This window comes from Desmodus rotundus, chromosome 12 (assembly GCF_022682495.2).
Source record: "Desmodus rotundus isolate HL8 chromosome 12, HLdesRot8A.1, whole genome shotgun sequence".
NCBI classification, from domain to species: domain Eukaryota; kingdom Metazoa; phylum Chordata; class Mammalia; order Chiroptera; family Phyllostomidae; genus Desmodus; species Desmodus rotundus.
Window position 1 is genome coordinate 25,056,329 of NC_071398.1, and position 21,071 is coordinate 25,077,399.

Genomic DNA, 21,071 nt, shown 5'->3' on the forward strand with positions numbered 1-21,071 from the left:
GATGGGGACTCTGTACAGAGTGGGTTGGAATCCTAGACTGGCCTCTTACTAGCTGTGTGACCTCGGGCAAGTCACTTTACTCCTTGCATCTCAATTAACTCATCTGTAAAATGAGGGTAATAATAGAACCTGCCTCACTAGATTGTTGAAAGAATTAAAAGTTATAATTTTTGGAAAGCATTTGGCAGAGTAGCTGGTATATAGGTGAGTGTTCATCAGTGTTAGCAATTATTACTTTTGTTATAGTTTTAAAGTAATAATAAAACTATGATATTAAACTTGTTATAACTAGAGCATTAAAAGATGGTGGTGAAAAATTCCAGGTTCTGGGTTCAGACTCGGTTTGAGAGAATAAAAATTGACAAGACAGGGCCCCTGAAAATGGTACCACATTCTCCTTAATCCGTATTGTATCTCTATGAATACAATGTAGTTTAATCACAGCAGCTCTTCAAGGGCCCAAGAGAAGGACGGGCTTTAAGGAGATGGGCATGGGTGAAGACTGGTCTCCCTGAGAGCGTGCAGAACTGATATTCCCAGCTGGCTCTGTTCTTACTGCCCAATACCAGCGCTCTCCAGGGTTGTACAATACTTGGACTGTCACTCTGGCGTGTGTGAGTGGCTTGGACTCAGAATAAAGGTACATAAAGAGAGAGGTCAGTTGCCAACAGTGATTGTCCACATGGTTGTTCTATTCATCTAACAAGTATTTGGTGACCCAGGTGCTCTGTTGGGCCCCAGGGATTCATGGAGGAATGACACTGTCCTGCCTTTAGAGAGCTCCTTGTCTAGTTTTCAGGCATACATGTTTTGATATAATTGGAGGATAGTATCTGCTCCTATAAATGGGCTTTTACTCTGAGCCACTCACTGTACTAAGCATTTTATACATCATTTCATGGGACCTGCACAGATTCCTTTTGGAGTAGGCACATTGAACAACTTCTTTTTCAGATGTGGAAGCTGAGACCTGGAGACATGAGGGACTTATCCAAGGTAATGCAATAAATCAATAATGGGCATATGGGACTTTGCAGTCGATCTCATGTCTTTGTTTTACCTCTCTTGGGGTCCAAGTCTCTCTGATTCAGACTTTTTCTCCCTTGGAGGTTGAGCTGCTGCTCACACTGGCAGCTGGGAGGAAAAGTCAGATTTAGTAAATGCACTGGAAACAGATTTTTTTAAAACCTACCTCAAAAGTCATTTGAAGTAGAGCTCACTTTAGTAAAGTAAATTCAGATGCTTAACGGTGCCCAGATAAATATAAATAAGTCAAGTAAATGAGTGAAGTGGGTTAGAAGCCATGTAATAGGGAATGGTGAGGACTGTGGTAAACTGGAGAGCATATGGTCCCTATAAAAGGAATGCTGGTAGTCAGCTTCAGCATTTTGGTGTCATGTAGGAATACTGGCTCAGCATTTCCATACTTGCCATTTTTTTGGTGAAATCTCTTGATTTTTAAATATTGGAAACAGACTTAATGTCCATTGATAAGAGAATGGTTGAATAAGTTATGGGATATTCATTCTACGGAACATTATACGGCCAATAAGGAAAAATTTGATCTAAACATACTACACTTCTGGAAGGATGTTCATATCATACCGTTAAAGAAAAAAGGCAATATATTTTAAAGGAGATAAAATAAACAACAATCTATAGTGTTATATATGTATGTACATTTGTACTTGCTTGTATGTGTTTGGAGACAAACATGGAAGAAAGTAAAGCCAAGTTAGACAAGTGCTGAAAAATCCAACTAGTGTAAAATAACATGAAGAAGAGACCCCAAATGACCAGACATTGAATCACCATTCAAATCATTCAAAAATATTATTCTGTGACATTCAGAAGGAAATATGCATAACCATTTTAATGATTTCCACCACCTTGAAGATTCTGTCTTGGAGGGTCCATGTCCCTCCAGGGCCTTGCAGTCCCGACAAGAAAAACTGATTGGTCATTAATGTCACACACTCAAAGCTACCCAGTCCTGATAGCTCAAATGTGTTTTTATTTGGCTGTGACTGGATTGTAATGCAACTTCCCTAGAAATGAAAGAAAAAGTAAAGTGTGTTTGCTTAAAGTGAAAAAAAAAGAGTACCTGAATTGTTTCCTGTCCTGCTCTGTGGCCACTGGAAATACTTTGTCAAGGACACAGTCTCCGACATCGATGGATAGCCATGAGATGCAGAGGAAATACCACTTCCGGTCCATCACCAGGTCATGCACCAGCACCCGGCTTATGTACCTGGAGAAAGGACCCACACTTTTGAGGACAAGGTCAGGGGATAAGACTTCTTTGACACCACTAAGGTGACACCTTTGCAAACCTGAGCCCAAGGACAAGAGCTCTTATGAAGAGAGACTATTTTTCTGCACTGTTCTTGGTGCCTTGGTCAAAATGTCATGATCCGTGGGTGAATTTGGCTTCACGTGGGGAGCTCAGCTGTTTAAGGCTGCCCCGTTTTCACAGATATGCTGCAAGAGGGTGTATTGTGAAACTTTTAACCTCGACATGGGGCAGCAAGTGCAGAGCCAGCATCCTGATACAAGTGAGGAAAGCCAAGTTGTCTAAATGTGTATGTTCAGGGAGGTGCAAACATAAGTACACAAAATTTGATCCTCCTGCAGGCTTCTACCCAGAGAATGAGCCTACCATGTATCTGGGACTCAGGCCTTCGAGTTAGGTGTTTGAAGCCTGGGAAAGAAATGAAGTCATCTTGCCTCTGCTTGGATGTCAGATTCAGGAGCAGCCAATTCCCCTGTTGCCTTACAACCAATAAGAATAGTAATGATATCAGTAGCTGCTCTTTATTGAGCACTTACTGCATAATGAGGATTATACTAGGAGGCTCTTAACATGCATTTTCTCATTTCTGGGAGGACAGCCCTGTCAGGCATCTTTGGAGGTCACACACCCTTCTGGGGAGGATGACATCCAGTGACTGGTGGGTGCAGTGCCTGGGCGTGACCAAGATCTGGGCATCTCAATCCAACTAGGGACAGCTTCAGAGCTCCCTGGGTGGGGGTGGGGGTCAACCAGGCTGTTATTGGGCTGCATTGAAACTCTTCTCCCAGTGCTCATCCTGCTTCCTTCTCTCCCTTCCCAGAGGCTGACCCCAGATACTCCTTGATAAACACCCTGCAAGCTCAACTCCAACTCAGAGTCTGCTTCAAACCACCCTGCAGCTGAGGCACTTAAAGTATTAATGTTTAATCCCTTAGGTAAATCAAAGACATCAATATAAATGCTGTGTTTTTCTAAAGCTGCCAGCTGCTGATGGGTGGTTAGGCTGGAAACTCATCTGGGTCACTAGCTTTGACCTCAGCAGAATGGGGAGGAGTGTTTGCTCTGAGCTTGCCAGTTGTGTGACTTTGCACAAGTCACTCATTTTCCCTGAGCTTAGATTTTCCCACCTAAATGAGAATAATAACAGTACTTGTCCCTGAGAGTCATCGTGAAGATGGCCTTAGCTTAGTGTTCAGCAGCTGCACCTTCTTCTACCAGAAAATCAGCTCAGTGTCTCCTTTAGTCTCCTCTTACTGGGGCAGGGTTTTTCTTCATGATAGGCACTTGTCCTCCTTTTACAGATAGTGAAACAAGAACGAGTTAAATGATAGGTTGATGCTGCAAAAGTGCCAAGGGTAGAGCTACACTGGACCCCAGGGCTGCAACTTCTAGTTTCACTCCTAGATACTAATTTAACCTGTGACCGGTGGTCCTGTCTGACCCTCAGTTTCCTTATCTGTGAAATAGGGATCCATTCTATGTGTCTTGCAGAGGCTTGTGAGGATCAGCAGGGCAGAAAATGCACAGTGCCCAGCCCTAGCCTAGGGCTTAGTAGGTTGTTGTGGTTTCTTCACCCCTGACTCACCAGGATGGCTGGCCCCCTGAGTTGTCATGCCACAGCCGCAGGCTCCTCAGTTCTCCCAGAGGGAACAGGGTGGAGAGTAAGAAGACATCCACTCCTCCTCATTCAAAAACCAGGATGTCAGGGTCTGACAGGTGGTGGGGCTCACTCTCTCCATCCAGACCATATAGGGTGATAGTCATCTGAAATCCAGAGACAAGGAGTGGCCAACACCACATGGTAACCAAGCCCCCTGGGTGTATTTCATTGTCCAAAAAAGTGTCCAAAAAAAAAGGCAACGAAAATCTACAAAGCATAGCCCTTTTTCCCTCTCCTCTCCTCCCATCTTAGACCTGCCTGGTTATTTTTTAGCTGTATGAAGATATGGGGTGACACTATCTGCATTCATGACTTTAAGATGAGTTTTACTCATAAAATGCTTCCTGGTGGTCTTTTCAAACTTCCCATGTATTTATTTATAAGGGCTGTAGAGCAGGAACTGGTTTCCCCCCTACGGATTATGTTCCCAGTGTCTGCAGAGGGCCTGGCACTGAGACATGAATGAATGAGAACCCAGTGTGTTGAAAATACATATTCCCAGGTCCTGCTCCACACCTACCAGGTAAGAATATTGGTACAGGGCCCAAGAGTCTGTGTTTTTCTGAAGCTAAAAAGGTGATGCTAATGGGCATGACTTTCTGAGCTAAAAAGAGCTGCAATAGATGCTACCTATGCTCCGTGGACAATATCAGCGTCATCGCTGCAGTACTCCCTGAGCTCACATGCAACTCCTGGCAGCTGTGTCTCTTTCCCCAGTCGTTCTGTTGGCTGTTAGAGTAGCAGGCCAGAAAGTGCCAGATAATGAATGGCCCCTGAAAGTCAGCCTCCATCAGTGACTGATGGGATTGGTGCATAAGTACCCCAGCTCCCTAAGCTCTCTGCTGGCCACATTCCCTAAGTGGAATTAGACTCCAGTTTCCCAGAAGGGTAACAGGTTAATAATACACTCTTTATTGGTTTCTTCCCTTCCCTGTCTGCTTCCCATTCCCCTGCTGGGGCATCCTAGGATTCCCTCTCAAGTCAACTACTTATACTTGAATCCTTGTTTCAGAGTCTGCTTCTACAAGAGGATTTCTCCACTATAGACATTCTAGACTGGATAATTTCTTGCTCTGGGGGCTGTTCTATGCATTGTATGATGTTTAGCGGCATCCATGGCCTCTACCCCCTAGATACCAGTAGCATCTTCCCAATTGTTGACAACCAAAAATGCTTCCAATATTACCACCTGTCTGCCCAGGGCAGCATCGCCCCTAGTCGAGAACCACTGGCTAGGGGAAATCAAACTAAAACAATATCAGATTGAAATGTGACGACTGTCCATGAAGAGAAATGGCCTGTGCATCACAAGTTTTACTTCCTGTGAAGGGTAACTCTTCAGTGCCAAACAGAAGTGAAATGGCTGTTTCATTTGATGGATGAAATTGATTCCTACATTTATTTAACAAGAAGTTACTGGCAATTACTCTGTTTTGACATCTGGGTGAAGACTTAAGACATAGCAATAAATAAAAATAAAGCAATTTCTAAAAATATAACAAATATGTACATAAATAAAAATAACAAGATTAAAAATAAAGTAAACCACTCAATGCTGTGCTCTAATAAAGCCTAATGTCATTTTTGAAAAAACAATGGAGGTTTTCCCAGGAAGGTATACAGAATGCTAGTGGTTCTTAAACTGTGTTCCTTGGAGCCCTCAGTCTCAGTAAAGGAACCATGGAGGCTGCTGCAAGGAATATGCATTCTGATGCGGGATATGGTACAGGGCAGACTTAACCGAAGATGCCGAGGCATTATGGAGACAACCTGCTCTATGCCCCACAGCTAAATGTTCAGGGATTTCAGAGAACACATAAATAAGTGAAATCGTTTCTTTACTAGCTTCTTCAAGGACAAATGACTCAGTGTAACCTCTTAGCTAGATGCCAGCTAATCAGTTTACCTAAAAAATGTAAATTAAGACTCATTGTTTTCAAATGGTGGGCATTTTTTTCTCTTTTCTTTCTCACCTCTCTTATAAATTCTACTTTTCCTTTATTTACTGATCAATTTACAAACTGTTCTTCACATTTGAGCAAAATTTGCATGCAGGTAACCAACTAACTGTCTGAGTTATTCTTGATAGGGGCAAGAGAGATGACAAGTGGTGTTGTGCTAGACCCCAACTCTCCATTAACTCCTTCTTTTTCTTTTTAAATATTGGGGCTTAGGGTGATATTCTGTTTGACAAAAGAATTCTTTCCTATTAAAAAAAAACAAAAAGCAAGAAATTTTAAAAAACCTATAGCACCAAACCCACTGTGCTAAATTAACCAACAATGAACTGGCAAGCACTTCACTGGGTGGGACATGGTGACTGACCGAGGGATCTTTCATGGTCAGGTACCTTCGAGGAAGTAGCTGCCCCTCTCCGGTGTCCAGTGTAGACTGTCACCAGGTAGTGGTACTGGGCAAAGGGATCATTGTCCTCTGGCACTGTGACTTTCACCTGGACAGGAGGATTGAGTTAGGAGGATTCTGCTCAGCGGGTTTATCCATTGCCCAGCAGCCAAGAGTGAGCCGGGTATTCATGACCAGAAAAGGAGGAAAGAAAATTATGTGTGCTGTTTATTCGTTCCATCGGGTGAGAACAAGTGAAAACTAAAACTTTTAAAATAAAAGTACAGCCCTGGCTGGTGTGGCTCTGTGGATTGAGCACCAGCCAGAGGCAAAAAAAGTTGCTGGTTCGATTCCTGGACAGGGCACAGGCCTGGGTTGTGGGCCAGGTTCCCAGTCAGGCGCATGCAAGAGGCGACAGATTGATGTTTCTCTTGTAGATCAGTGTTTCTCTCCCTCTCTTTTTCCTCTCTCTAAAAATAAATAAAATCTTAAAAAAATAAAATTAAAATACAAAATGCATTCGTTATTAAATATGACCCTAAGTAGTCAAATTGGAAATGAACTTGCTATTAAGCTGAGAATGTTTGATGTTTGATCTGGTGAATGATCCAAACTCTGTTTCTGTATAATTTCTCATAGCATTGATAACCATATTCTGCCTCTAAGGGAATTTAAAAAGAGTGAATGTTAAGATAGTTAAGCAAAAAATGAAAATATTTTAAAAAGCTGGAGTTGGCCAGAGGCTGCAGGGGGCTCTGTGATGAGCCGCCCAGATCTCCTGTTAATCGAAGGCTTGTTGTCCCAAGTGCTGAGGTGCTGTTGTCAGCGATGCAAGAGCCGCCTCTGTTGAGGTCATGCACCCTCCTGGGGAGGCCAACGTCCAGTGGCAGTTTGACATGGTGCCTGAGTGTGATCAAAACCTGGGCATCTCAACCCAACTCTGGGAGCTCCAGAGTTCCCCGTGGGGCCAGCCGGACTGTCGGCAGGCTGCATTCCAGCTCAGCTTCTCCCTCTGTTCATCCTGTCTCCTTCCCTCCCTTCCCATGGGCTGATCCCAGACACTCCTTGAAAAACACCTTGTATGCTCAACTCCATCTCAGAGTCTGCTTTGTGGGAACCAACCTACAGCTGAGGCACTTAAAGTATTAATGTTTGATCCCTTGGGTGAATCACAGACAGCACCATAAATGCCGCAACTATTTATCTTACGTTTCATATCGTCTTAACATCCGAGAGGTGTGGTGTATGTAGGGAGGACAGAATGGAGAATGTTTCAGAGCTTTGTGACTGCGTACTTGCATCAGTTATGTGCTCACTCAGACATTCACAAATATTTATTGAAGACTTATTATGTGTCAGATGGGGAGCATACATTGGAAAAGTAATCAGAACTTTGTTGCAATTTGTTGTTTGATCTTATTTCTGCCATCAGACCTGTCTTATTGTCAGGCAGTTCTGGGTTTGAGTTCTGGCTCCCAGGAGGGTGGCTTTCTACCAGTTAATTGTGCTCTCTGATCCTTGGATGCCTCCTCTGTAAGATGACTCAGGTATTGTGCAGTAAAGGATGAACTCAACAAGCTTAGGTTGTCCAAACCCTGCACGTTTTAAAGAAAGGACTGGCTCTTGGCCAGATCCTGAAAGATAACTTATAAATCCTCAGAAGATCCAGCATTATAAGAGTGTCTTTGAATACCTGGGGCCCTGGGCCACAGCAGATAGTCTAGGCTAACAATGTGATTTATGATGAGGGCTGTGGGCCATGTCTGACTCCTGGGCGGGAGTGGAGGTGGTTTGCTGGAGACTGAAGTGAAAGTCAGTCATGTGGGCACTCCATACCTACGTGACTGGTCCCCAATTAAACTCTAGACACCAAAGCTCAGGTGAACTTTTCTTCGTGGTGATATTTTGCATATATTGTCACATGTCATTGCTACGAGAAATAATGGTAAGTCTGCTCATAGGACTCCACTGGGAGAGGACAACCAGAAGCTCTCGCTTGATCTCTCATGGCCTCTTCCCTTCCTGATTTTAATCTGTATCCTTTCACTGTAATAAACCATAATCATGAGTATAACAGATTTTCTGATTTCTGTGAGTCCTCCTAGCAAATCATTGAACTTGAGGGTGGTCTTGGGGCTTAGCATATAGTAAATTCTCAATAAATAGTATTATAATCCTTGTGATAATGTGATGAAAAAGGACGTTTTTACAGATGAAGAGTCTAGGGGGCCAGCTTGCCTGAGATGACTCCAAGGGCCAAGGCCTAGATTTGCAACTAGTCTCTTGGCTCCCCATCTGGGCTCCATTCCCAGGAGCTCCCGCAAGGGCTCACACCTGCTCCTCCCATTCCCCAGGACCATCCAATCTCACCTGGCCTGATCCTGAGCATCCTCCCTCCTTGCCCAGATCACCACCAGCATGTAGGCCACGCAGAGACAGCCCATGGTGGTCACAACCACAGGGTTGTCCTTGAAGGTGGCAAAGAGCTCCCTGGTCTGGCGGACATCAATGGCATTGGGCATCACCAAGAATGTGCTTCCAAAGAAGGTAAGGTGGTTGCAGAGGCAGCGTGTCTGAGAGTGGGTGGTCTGTGGCCCCACCTGCAGCCAGAAAGAGGCCCTGGTGGAAATATGAGCATTCCCCTAAATTGCCCAAGCCCAGCGGGAACAATGAGGAGTGGACATTGTCCTGGGGAGGGACTGGGGAGCCTGTCATGTGACCAGCTTTTGGATTCCATTTGGGTTTTTTAATTTAATTAAAAAATAATTTTAAAATAAGGGGAATATTATCTTTGCACATTGCATTCTCAGTGGGCAACTGTCCATCTTGTCAGTCTGCTTTGCCTTTTTTAGATGAGTATTGCAGGTAAAGCTAAGGTCCCCTCTGTCCCCCACCCTCCACAATGAACCGCATCACACCTTGGTGTACATCATTACAGCCCATTGTCCCACCTGATGCTCATTTACTGTACAGCTATTTGTCAAATGCTAATTCTGGGCCAGGCAACAGGCCAGGTGCTGAGAGGACATCCAGAGTGACCAGTTCATCTCTGTTTGTCAGGGACTTTCCTGCTTTTCAAACTGAAAGTCCTGAGTCCTGGGAGCCCGTTAAGGCTCAGGCAAGTGTAAGATGACCAGCTGTCATCTTACACTGAAGAGCAAAAGAAGACCGAGACTGGGGGAACCATGTAAAGAAAAAGGAACGGCAAATGTTTAATTCTAAGCTTGTGCCAGGAAAGTACTCCCTAAACTTGATTCCCCCTTAGACCCACGCACCTGGAGCCCTTGTCCTGAGCTTATCCTTGGGCTGTGCCCCTGTACACAGGGTGAGGAGTTGGGGTTGAGGAGACGCTCCCACTACAGCACATACCACTCTGCCAGGACTAGGGCAAGGCCTTGGGTAACCCTGTGAATGAGCCCCTCCCTAAATTTTGCACTTCAGATGCCTCATTTGTCTCACCCTAGCCTCCTACTTCTAAACCATGGTTTGGAGACTCAGAACCTCAGAATTCCCTGTTTCCGGGGCCTGCACAGACCTTTTCCTCAAAATCATCAGACTGTAGTGGACTGGCCACTAGTGTGTCCACTTCTGGATATGAGAGTGGCCCAGTATGGCTCTGGGGGGCGAGGCATATGGATGGAGCTTGGGCAAGCAGCCATGTAATATGGGTCAATGAGGCTGGGGGCAGGGAGACAGGAAAGGGCCAGGGCAGGGACCTCTGTTACACTCTTAATTTATACCCTGCGCTTAGGAATAGGCCTTCCCTAAAGCCCTCAGCCAGCTTGAAATCTCCCCCCAGAGCTATTTCGTGGGTAAATAAGATTTAATTCAACCCCACAATGCAGCACCACCTTTTCATTCCAGGCTCCACCACAGGTGGTGAGGTGGAAGGGAGCAGAAAACACTGACACGCAGAAAGCTCGGATGTGCTCGATGCCTGGTGACGAGAAACATGGCGTATCTCAAACATGCCCCCTTTCCCTTAAATTTTTTTTATGTATTGATTTTTGAGAGATAGAGAGAAATATCAACTTGTTGTTCCACTTATTTATGCATTTATTGGTTGGTTCTTGTATGTGCCCTGACTGGGGATCAAACTCACAAGCTTGGCATATCGGGATGACCCTCTAACTCACTGAGCCAGCCAACCAGGGCCCCTTTCCCTTAAATGAGCCACCCAGCAAAGGCTGACCCTCCACACAGGCATGGCACCAACTGTTTATTGATGGGTTTCACACAGGTCTTAGCCCGGCGTTTGCTCTGTTGTTTTTCTCACTGTTTCCCAATCCCAGGCAGCATTTGGCATGCAGCTGTGGGGCTTACGGGAACACTGGGCACGCCCAGAAAGGGTGGGGCTAGTTCCAGAGAAGAAACCCAAGCAGGTGCCAGTGACAAGACCACCTCAGTGCCGGGAGCCTCAGGACCAGATTTGATTTATGTCTTAAGATCTTCGCCCTCCTGGGTTTTCACTAAGACCTTGGTGGGGAGGTAGGAGAGGGCAGCAGCTTTCTCAGCCTTCTCCAGCATGAGGGCTTCTCTGAACATTGGAAATTATTCTGTGCATCCCCTTGCAACACTGGTTGTGCCTTTAGTATCCTTTGAGAAAAGATACAAGTGAGAATATGGTTCTCAGACCCCTTGCAATAATTCTGCCTTTATCGCATGACAAGGTCTATAGTCCATAGATCTGGAACATTCTTTAGCTATTTAGAGAATTCATTGGTGATTTTCCAGGCAAACTTGATGATCCCATTTATTTATTTATGGTCCTCAATGATCTCAGTATATCTATATCACACTTTGTACACATTATTGGATTAATGTAATTTTCAGTCTGTAAACACACTTCCACATAGAACCTTTGTACACTCCACATTCATGTATGTTATGTATGCATTAGTAGGTGTATATTTTTACTCAGGTAATAAGCCCCTGAGAACCCGCGACTCTGCTGAAAAGCTAGGAACTTTCTGATAACTTACATTTGGTGAAGTGGTCCTTCCCTGACCTGTTCCCATGATTGCCCCAACCCAACCACCATGTGGAATCCCATGTTCGTTGTTTCCTTGATTTCCATTTTATATACAGTTTTGTCTTCTCTACACTCAGATCAGCTAACATAGCAATCACTGTAACCTACGGAGTGCTCACTGTGTGCCAGACACCGCACTAAGTACTTTACACCCCTAATCTCATCCAGGTCCTACCCCAACTATAAGTATCCTTTATGCTCATTTTCAGATGGGAAAGCTCAAAGAGGTGGGGTGACTCATCCCAGGTCACCTTGCCAGAATCGATGAAGTGGGATTGGACCCAAGTTTGTCTAATGTCAGAGCCCATGCTGCCCGCCCCTACACCATCCCACTTTCTGAGCCTTGGGCATCTGAGGGCAGCTTGAACTAGGCCAACTACATGGGGATCAGACAGCTTTGGGAGCACGGACTGTAGAAGGTCACAACACACTCAGGGTCTTGTTCACAAGGAACAAAGGCCTGTGCTGCAAGCGTGGGCAACCTGCTATGCCTTGGACATCTCAGTGCACCCTCATCTCTTCCTGGGCTTTGGGGAACTCCCTTTGTGTGGCAGCTGGAAGCCAGGGCAGGAGTTGACATGGAAGCTGCAGCTGCAGCAGAAACAAACCTTCAAGGAGCTTGTCTCTGAGTCCCCTTCCATGACTCTGTGTCAACCTGGCTTGTTATACTACTTGTGACTGCCATCATTTGACGTGTGTGCCATTTGCTTCTTATCTGTGTCCTCTGCTAGACTGAGAGCTCACTGGTTTTCCTCGCCTTTATATTCCCACCAGTTGGCCTGGCACATGGTGACTATTTGTAAAATAAATGAAGGAAGGTATTTATAGTCCCATAGGTAGAGACAGATGTGCGATAAATTTCAATTAGATATGGAGGTTGCTGTTCTTGAGGAGTGTATAAAGTGCTGGGGAATCCAACAGAGGGAGACTCCAGACATCTGAGAGGCTCCCCAAGGAAGAAGGCATTGAAGTGGGAGATTGAAGGGTGAATAGGAATTTATCAGGTGTTGTAAGTAAGATTCCAGGGAGAGAATAGCACGCACAATGGCAAGGGAAAGGGGAAGGGGGGACCCTGATGACACAGAGATGGTTTCTGATGCCCCAAAGCCAATGTCTACTGCCAGGACACTGCCACAGTTTTTTCCTCCGTCGGGGCAGAGCTGAGCTGACCTGAGACAAGGATTTGATTGCAATTAATAAAGCCACATACCATCCAGGGGCCCAGTGAGACTGGCTGGGCTCTGGAGAATCGGTGCTCCATATTGCCAAGGCTTATTCTCTGGAAACAGACAGACCTGTGTTTGAGCCCCCACTCCTCTACCTACTGGGTGAGGGATTTGGGGCAAGTTAGTTGGATTTCTTGAGCCTTTGTTTTACCACCTGTAAAATGTGAATACCAGCTGTCTTAGAGAATTAATGTGAAGTTTTGGTAAGAGAGCAAAAGAAAGCATGGAACACAGCACCTGGCATAGAATAAAAGATTCAGCTGTGAGTTCATTTCCTTGGAAACGACACTCTGGCCCCTCTCAACAGCCAGTCAGCAGGGCTTCCCAGTCATTTGTCCATTTGTTCAGTGTTCATTTGTTCCTAATGGTGAGCAAAGCACATTGTCCCTGTCCCATGTGACTCCCAGTGCACTGAGGGAACAGACATCTTTCAATGGTCTCCTAAGTGGGTGTAGAACCACCACTCTGCTTAGTCTATAGAGGATGCGGGCCTGTGTACCGTGAGTTCACTGTAGGAAGTCTGACCGAACCAGGGCATTGACAAGTTTCTGGGGGAAGTGACACCAGGTGGGATCTGAAGGAAGAGTTAACTTCCCTGAGTGGGTGTTGGGCTCCAGGCACACATGCAAAGGCCCATGGAGGGGCTGAAGATGGAGCACCAAGAGGCAATAAAACAGGACCCTAAAGGAGCGGAACACACCCAAGCAAGCGGCTCTGTGTTCTTCATTTCCCTCTCCTTACCTGGCACCCGGAGTTGTCCCAAGTCCTCTGGACCTCATCCCAGAACACACAATGGGAAAGGAAGGTGGTGATGCCAAAGGTGAGGTCTCTGCCCGGGGTCGGCTCCAGGTCAGACTCAGGGATCACAGTCAGATAGTAGACACCTTCTCCAAAATGCAGGTCCTCTGGGCTCAGGATCCATGTGGACAGCCCCTCTGCAGGAAAGGGGGCTCAGGGTCAGCCTGGAGCCTTGGGAGACTGGGCTAACATCATGGAAGAGAGAGACTGAGGTGACTTCACAGGGAAGCCCACCTTGATGATCTCCCCAGTGTCCTAGGAGTGCCCTCTCCTCCTAAGACCAGGAGCTTAGAAGAGGCTCTCCCGGGGCGGTGTACAGAGCACAGCTGCCAAGTCAGACAGACAAAGGCTCAAATTCTGACTCTGTCCCTTCTGGGGTGTGTGACTTGGGAACAGTTACTCAACCTCTCTGTTTTTATCTGGAAAGTGGAGATGTCAATAGTCCCCGTCCCTGAGAGTTGTTGTGAGGGTTGCGATGAGGTCAGTTCTGTAAGTGCTTGTCTGCTTGTTCAGGGCATATAGTTAGTGCTCACCTTTTAATAATAATAGTAATAATACTAACAACAAAAATAAGTGTTTAATGTAGCAGGTGGGTTTTTTTTCCCCTTATGGCTTCTGATTCTCAAGTTTTGAGCTGGTCGCATTCCCAGGAAGCAGCTTGAGGAGCTGACCTGATGTGACTACCTGGAGCAGCCATTGGTGGAAGGTGAGCTTTGGCATCATAGCTGGTCTCGTTGGGGTGGTAGCCATAGCCCAGGCTGAGTGTGAGTGGGATGCCAGGTCTCCAGTGCAGCTGGATCCCCAAAGCTGCCCCCACTGAAGTCAGGTTCACCCACAGAGCTTCAGGAGTGGTCAGATTCAATACAGTTGGCTCGCTGTGTCCCTCTGAAATCCAGGGCATCAGGATCTGTCATCAGAAACAATCAAATCAAGGGTGTACCGGATGGGAATGCAGTTAGCATGAAGGCTGCTGTACAAAGCTGGGCAGGGTAAGCACCTGGGGAACTGGAATCCACTCTGTGCTTCACTCATTCTATTAGTTTTCTAGAGCTCCTGTAACAAGTGTCCATACACTTGGTGGCTTGAAACAACACATTTATCTCATAGGTCTGGAGGCCAGAAGTTCAAAATCAGTTTCACAGGGCTAAAGTCAAGCAGGGCTGGTTCCTCCTAGTGGCTCTTCGGGAGATTCACTTCTTTGCCTTTTCCCACTTCTGAAGACCCCCTCCACCCCTTGGTTCATAGCTCCTTCCCATTGCCTCACCCTCTTGCTTCTGTAATCAAATTGCCTTTCTTCTGGAGTCAACTCCCCTTCTGCCTCCCATTTATAAGGACCTTATAATGACATTGGGCCCACCTAGATAATCCAGGATCATCTCTATAACTCAAGATCCTTAAGTCACATCTGCAAAGTCCCTTTTGACATATTCACAGGCTCAGGGATGAGAACATGGACATCTTGGGGGTCTTCATTCAACTAACCATGGTCATCAAGCTGTGCACCCCAGCTCAGGGCTGCATCTGCACAGAAAAAGCAGAGACTTTTTCTAATTCACACAAAGGTGCCCTGTGAACTAGTGGTGGTGTTGATGAAAGTGTTGATCAAGTACGTGTAAGTTAGAGCACAGGTCATAGAGGCAGAGAGATCTCTGTTTGGTTCTTGACTCTACCCTATATTAGCTCTGGGATCTCTGGCCAATTAACAAACCACTCTGAGCCTCAGTTTCTTGTCATCCATAGAACACATTGACTCTAGACTCATTGAGAGTATTAAAAGTGATATTGCACATAAGATGTTTAGCCAAGTGCCCTCAAGAACACTCAAAAGTAGTTTCTATTACTCTGTTATATCATTCTTACATCAGAACTTCTCATAACCTCTCTCCACTTAATCAGCTCTGCAGATTAACTAATACTCTCCATTCCCTTTTTAAAACAGACTGATTTATGCCCATTGTACACTGTTTACTCTTGGTGGCCCTCTATGGTAGAGGCAGCAATGTACTGCCCAGCTCTGCCTTCCAGGAAGGATCTGCTGCCCAGTCCCAAGGAGTGAGGTCAGGAGAGAGGCTCCAGCCCCCAGGTCCTTCAGGGTCTATCTTGGCTGCAGACTCGCCTGTCCTCAGGGCTTCCCTTCCTGGGGCCACCTGCATTCAGTCACTGAGCAAGGAGGAGGGCATAAGGTCCAGACATATTGGTCTGATAGAGGATACTCTTGTCTCATTGGGATTTTAATTTATGGAAGCTACTGAGTGATGACATGGAGAGGTCAATACCACTTAAAGAACTTGTTATGTACATTTCCTGAGGAGAGGGGACCTGCCATGCCACACAGGGCCACAGGGGAGATGCCAGGTCAGGAGGCAGACGCTGACATGGAGATGGAAAGCCCAAGCTCATGGCCTTTATTGGGGTTTCCAAAGGGAAGGAATGCAGGCAGAGTGAACAATTTAGGATTGACCAGTTTGAATAATTTGGGCAGGCTTGGGCTACAGGGGTGGTCTCTAATTGCCTGCTACCTGGCCCTGGGGTGATTTTGGTCCAGGTTGAATATTGGCTTGGTATGTGAGCATTAGATAAAGGGGATAGCTGGGGTAGAGACTCGGGATCAGTTGGTGTGCCTGTGAAAGGCATGAGCCCTTTGCTATCTCCAAGGACTGGCTGGCCCTGGGAGGGACAGTCTCTCCCCACTGGCAAGATTTTTAAAACGTCAAAACAACATAAGATACAAAAAATAACAACCACAATTCATATAACCCAGATGGCTAATACTTGCTGCAGAGTTCCCTCTGGACTGAGGCTGTGTGAGATCTGGATTAGAGTCTTCTGTAATTACTGACTTCTGCCCAATCCTGTTTTCTCTCTTTGCTCTTCTCAGGTATTTGATCTCGAGGAAGCATCTTCCACTGACAATTCTTTCTCAACTCCTGCTGCTAGAGAACCCAACTTCCAACATCTCTGCAGTAATCCTGACAGCTCTGTCCTACCAGTCAAGGCGCATGCTCACCAATGAGCAGTTGCGTCCGACCTGCTTATGCCCATACCTGAGTATGTCCATTGCGCTTGTGACTCTAACGGTCAATTTCAATCATGTATTTCATACAGTGACAAAGTAGGAGTGTGAAAAGAATGATTTGCATAAAAACTTAAGTTGAATGTTTTGAGAAGATAATAAAGATGAGTTGCTAAAAATTGTTATTGAATTAGTCATTGATGAGAAAACTGTAAAGGATTAGAAAAAATCATTGAACTCTCCAAAGAATCTGAATTCATACGGCACTGTGGTGTGCTTACATTTGTCATTAACTGTAAAGAAAATCTAACTGGGCCTTTCAGAGGCTATGCTATGTAATGAAAATGATTAAAATTCCAAACAACAGATTTAAAGAAACTTTACCAAAACTTATAATGATGTACTTTTATAGTTTTAAGTTAAAATACAATGTTTAAGATAGGGTCATTTTTAATAATTCTCCTCCTTAATATATATTTTTTCATAGGCAACCAACTTTTAGTCCCTACCAAGTCGGAGAAGACAGAAGGACCACCTGACTTCTGACAGCACTCCCAACATCTACCTCAGTATTCTCCAACAGATTCTTCATGTCCCAGATCCCAGATTCTTTCATGGGTATGAGCTGTCTACCTGGGCTGGTCAGAGAGAGGCCACCGACGCTTCCACTGACATCAAAGTGGCTTTGGGCTGGGAAAGGGCTCTTTGGGAAACTCATCATCTGAAACCAAGAACAAGAAATTTTGGCCCAGGCGCCCCAAGGCTGGAAGGTGAAGAGGTTCCTACGTGAAGTCATGAGGTTTCCTAAGATGGGATGGACAAGTGGCCCTTGCCTTTAGGGCTAAACTGGGGGCCCTGCCTTTAGCTAATGCTGGTTTTCCTGGTGTGTGTCTGCACATCAGGGCTGTAGCTTCTGAAAGCTGGGCCCAGAGAACCCAATCAGACTGGCTACAGCTGAGCAGTTACTAGACTGTAAAACAGTCTGAGTTTTTCTTCTGGCAAAGCTAACAAGTCTCTAAGAGAGAGAAGTTTGTTCACTTTCACTGGGGTGCAAGGAGCAAAGAGTCAGATGTGCACTAATTTGGGAGTGGAAAAGAGCTCTGGGTTTGCTATTTCCTAGTTATGGAATGAAGTTGATTTGGGAATCAGAAGGCCTGGGTCTGAATCCCAGCTCTCCCACTTTTACTTGTGGCTTTGGGCAAGTCATGGAACCTCGTCTGTCAAATGGGCATCATGATACCATGTAATTGACAGGGTTGTTATCAATCAATATAACTGTGCAAATGCTGTGTAACTGCTTTGTAGATTGATTGTAAAGGGCTATTCCCAAGCAGGTTGTTACTGTTGTTGCCCTTATGTCCACAGGCTCCTGACCATCCTCCAAGGAGCCAAGGGAGGAGGCATCAGGCAGGGTGAAGGTCGCAGAGCTGGCAGCAGCAATGTGCACAGAGGAGCCCTGCAAACTCCGGGGCTGAATTCTGGCCATGAGGTGAGAACAGAGATGTTGGGAGGAAGGAGAAAGTCTGTGTCAGAGGACTATCTGACCGTCCATTGCACTACAGGGAGGACTGTGTTTCCATCAGAATAGGCTGCTCTCTTTTGATCCCCTGATATGGTTCCGCATGTTTGTGTCAGTAGCAGCATGAAAGGCAGGCGGTACCCCTACCCTGGGTTGTAGGCCCTATGAGGACAGGGCTTTAGCCAGCTTTGTTTACTGCTATACCCCCAGTATCTAGAACAGTGTCTGGAACATACTGGTGGCCAATACATATTTTGTTGGATGGATAAATGAGCTTTGATGTGGACATTTGTCTAGGCTTGTCTCCCCTGCCTGCTTGACTTCTGATGTCATGGGCTCCCAGTCCCATCTTTACAGCCTCTGACCTTGTCCCATCTAATTAAATTGGGGACCTGGTTTCAAACCCTAGCTCTGATCAGCGTGCTGCTTTGGGAAACTGTCTATCTGATCCAAGAGGGCAACCCAACACAGGGACATCTCTCACAAAGCCCTTTTCACTTCCAGGTCCCGTCACTTCTCCCACCTCCAAGGCTGGTCTCCTGGGCTCTGCCTGTCACAGGGTCTTGGGATGTGGGTGTGGAACAAGCCAGATCACGGGGCAGGCTTTCTTGGGGACCCACAGTGCAGCTGGTTACCTGTTTGTACACATGGAGATGGAGGGGGTGGCCAGTGTGGCTGGAAGGCCCCTGGGCAGTCTCCCCAGCAGGAGGGCAGACTGTACATGCTCCACAGCTCTGAGCAGTGGGGGCACCATGGCCACCTGGAAAAGAAAGCAGGGGTGTGTAGAAAGGAGAGAGAGAAAGGAGAGGAGAGAAGGAGGAGAAGGAAGACAGAAAGAGGAGGAAAATAAGAGAGAGGAAAGAGAGATTAGAGAGAAGAGGGAGGAGGAAGAGAAGAGAGAAGAGATAGAACAAGAGAGACCTGTCTCTACGTATCACCTCTGGTTACTGTCACAGGCTGGTGTGGGACCTTCGGCAGGGACTGGCTGAGGCAGAGACCATGATGGGATGCCATTAATTGAGGGAACGAAGAGTAAGTACTTATAAAATTTCTAACACTTGACTTATGTGAACCCTTTTCACCTTCAGACAAGTAATTCTGTGAGGCAGTTACATGTAAGTGATAGAGGCAGGATTCGAACTCAGTCTGCCTCCTGCCAGAGCCTGCTCTTGGCCTGCTACACCACTCTGCCTCCCAGAAGTTATGGTCTCCGGAACCTTCCTTCAGCTCCCTAGGAAGGACTTTAATTTCCATGCCTGTTTCCTCATCTGCAAGATGTGGTGAAAGATCCATCTAGAAATGTTGGTGTGAGCTGGGCACACAGTAGGTGTGAGGTCTGCCTCTGGGCTGGGAAGAGCTGGGCATAAAGACAGTCTTAATCAATTAAAAGTCACTCCTTGGCCTATACTTAATTCAGAAGGTTTGGGGCAAACTCAGGAGTATGCATTTTAAACTAGTACTCCCAGTTATCCCAGTGTGGGTGGTCCGTGAGCCACTTTGAGAAATACTGAGTCAAAGGAATCCATCCGAAAAAGAATTCTCACCCTTATTATTTATCTTTTTGAGACTCTGTATTTCTCTGGGTTCTGGACTTGTTTTAAGTAAAAAGTGTTGAATCATCCTGGCAGGATACTCAGGCTGCACCACTGGTGTTTTCTCATCTACCCTGCATAATACAATTTCGAGGCAGGTGTTTTTATTATGCCTAGTTTACGTGTGTGGAAACTGAGGCAAGCAGTGGTGATGGGATTCACACCAGAGCCTGTGTATGGCCCCCACCCTCTACTGATGTCCCGTATTTCAGGGCTTCCTGTTTTGTCTTGGCTCATTTTCTGCAACAGACTGAATCCATGACAAGAGACTAAAGGGAGGCCTTCACACCTGTGACTCTGATTCGGAAGACCTGGCACCAGGCCTGCAGGAGGGAGCTGTTCAGCAGCAGTGTGGAGGCGTTGCTCTGAAGGAAGGTTAAAGAATGTGGCCAAAATCCTCAGAGTATACAGGCTGCTGGGAGGAGCTGGGTCTGAAAGCACAGCCCAGAAGCCCAGAGGCTACAGTCAGGCCACTGGACCTCAGCAGGGCACTGGTTTCTGACCCCGGCGGGGGCCTTTCAGATTTGTCTATGACAGATGAGTGACAGCCACTGCTTGCTTCCCTGAGGTCAACCCAGATATCCAATTTCCAGCCTGGTTAGGGTATTGTCCTACTAGGTTAGGTTCCCTAGAAGCAGAGCCTGAGATGAGGATCTATGTGCAGGTCATTTATTAAGGGAGGGCTCTTAGAGAATAGCAGTAGGAGAGGGAGGGAAGCCGAATAGGGTAGAGGATGAAACTAGGCAAAGAAATGGTCTCAGGCGGCATCCAGACTCAGCCTGATCCCATGGGGCGCTCTGGAGCACATAAGCTGCACCACAGAAAACATCTCCCTCAGAGGCAGAGGGGCTGGGCTGTTACACTTCACAGTTATTGGCAGGGGCCATTCCAAGGTGGACTGGGACTGGGGCACCAACAGCATCTGCTCACAGCATCTGTTCCCCATTGCTTTTGCTCCCAGGCATCCATTCTTTCTCTGACCAGTGCCTTGGTTTTCCTCTGGGGAATGTGCCCCAACCCCTGGCTCCCTCTCCACTGGCTCTGAGTGGAGTTGACCCATTCCCAGCTCAGTCCTGGGCATGTGAGAAGTCAAAGTGGGGAGACTTTTCCATTTCTGAGGGTTGCTGGTGTCCTCACCTTCTCTAGAGGGGTGTCATCTAAATACCAGCAGAACGTGGCTACTGGGGAGTCATCACCCATGGTGACCCCGAGGATAACGTCTTCACTGGCATTCAGTGGCCCACAGTTCCTCTCACAGCTGAAAGGGAGACAGAAAACAGAACAAGGAAGCTCGCTCAGGCATTGTCACCACTTACCTGCCTGGTCTTTTGTCCAGTTCTTCTCAAGTCCTTTGAGAAGGTGAGAAACGGCCTTCTTTCAAGTGAAAGGTGGAATGAAAGCAAACCCCACCCCAGCCAAAACTGGGAAATAGCTTTGGCCATGAAGATGGAGTAATTCATGCCTGACTGAACTCCCATTTCATTCACTGCACAGGGTAAGGATATGGAAAGTGCATAAGGCTAAGACAGGGCCCTGAACTCAAATTCTGTGCCTGCCACTTATGCCTGTCACTTAAGTGACTCACCTTGCATGAG

At 46.4% G+C, this 21,071-nt stretch overlaps 1 protein-coding gene across 1 annotated transcript in view; it reads right to left on the reverse strand.

Moving 5' to 3' along the window:
- The window catches only part of LOC112300587 (polycystin-1-like protein 2), an 83,059-nt gene that overhangs the window by 28,258 nt on the left and 33,730 nt on the right, over positions 1 to 21,071 (reverse strand). The window contains 11 exon segments of the mRNA XM_071219944.1: positions 2,105 to 2,251; positions 3,879 to 4,057; positions 6,304 to 6,405; positions 8,654 to 8,896; positions 13,296 to 13,489; positions 14,037 to 14,259; positions 16,931 to 17,086; positions 17,717 to 17,843; positions 18,520 to 18,644; positions 19,764 to 19,907; positions 20,614 to 20,734. Coding sequence (XP_071076045.1) covers positions 2,105 to 2,251; positions 3,879 to 4,057; positions 6,304 to 6,405; positions 8,654 to 8,896; positions 13,296 to 13,489; positions 14,037 to 14,259; positions 16,931 to 17,086; positions 17,717 to 17,843; positions 18,520 to 18,644; positions 19,764 to 19,907; positions 20,614 to 20,734 — 1,761 coding nt within the window.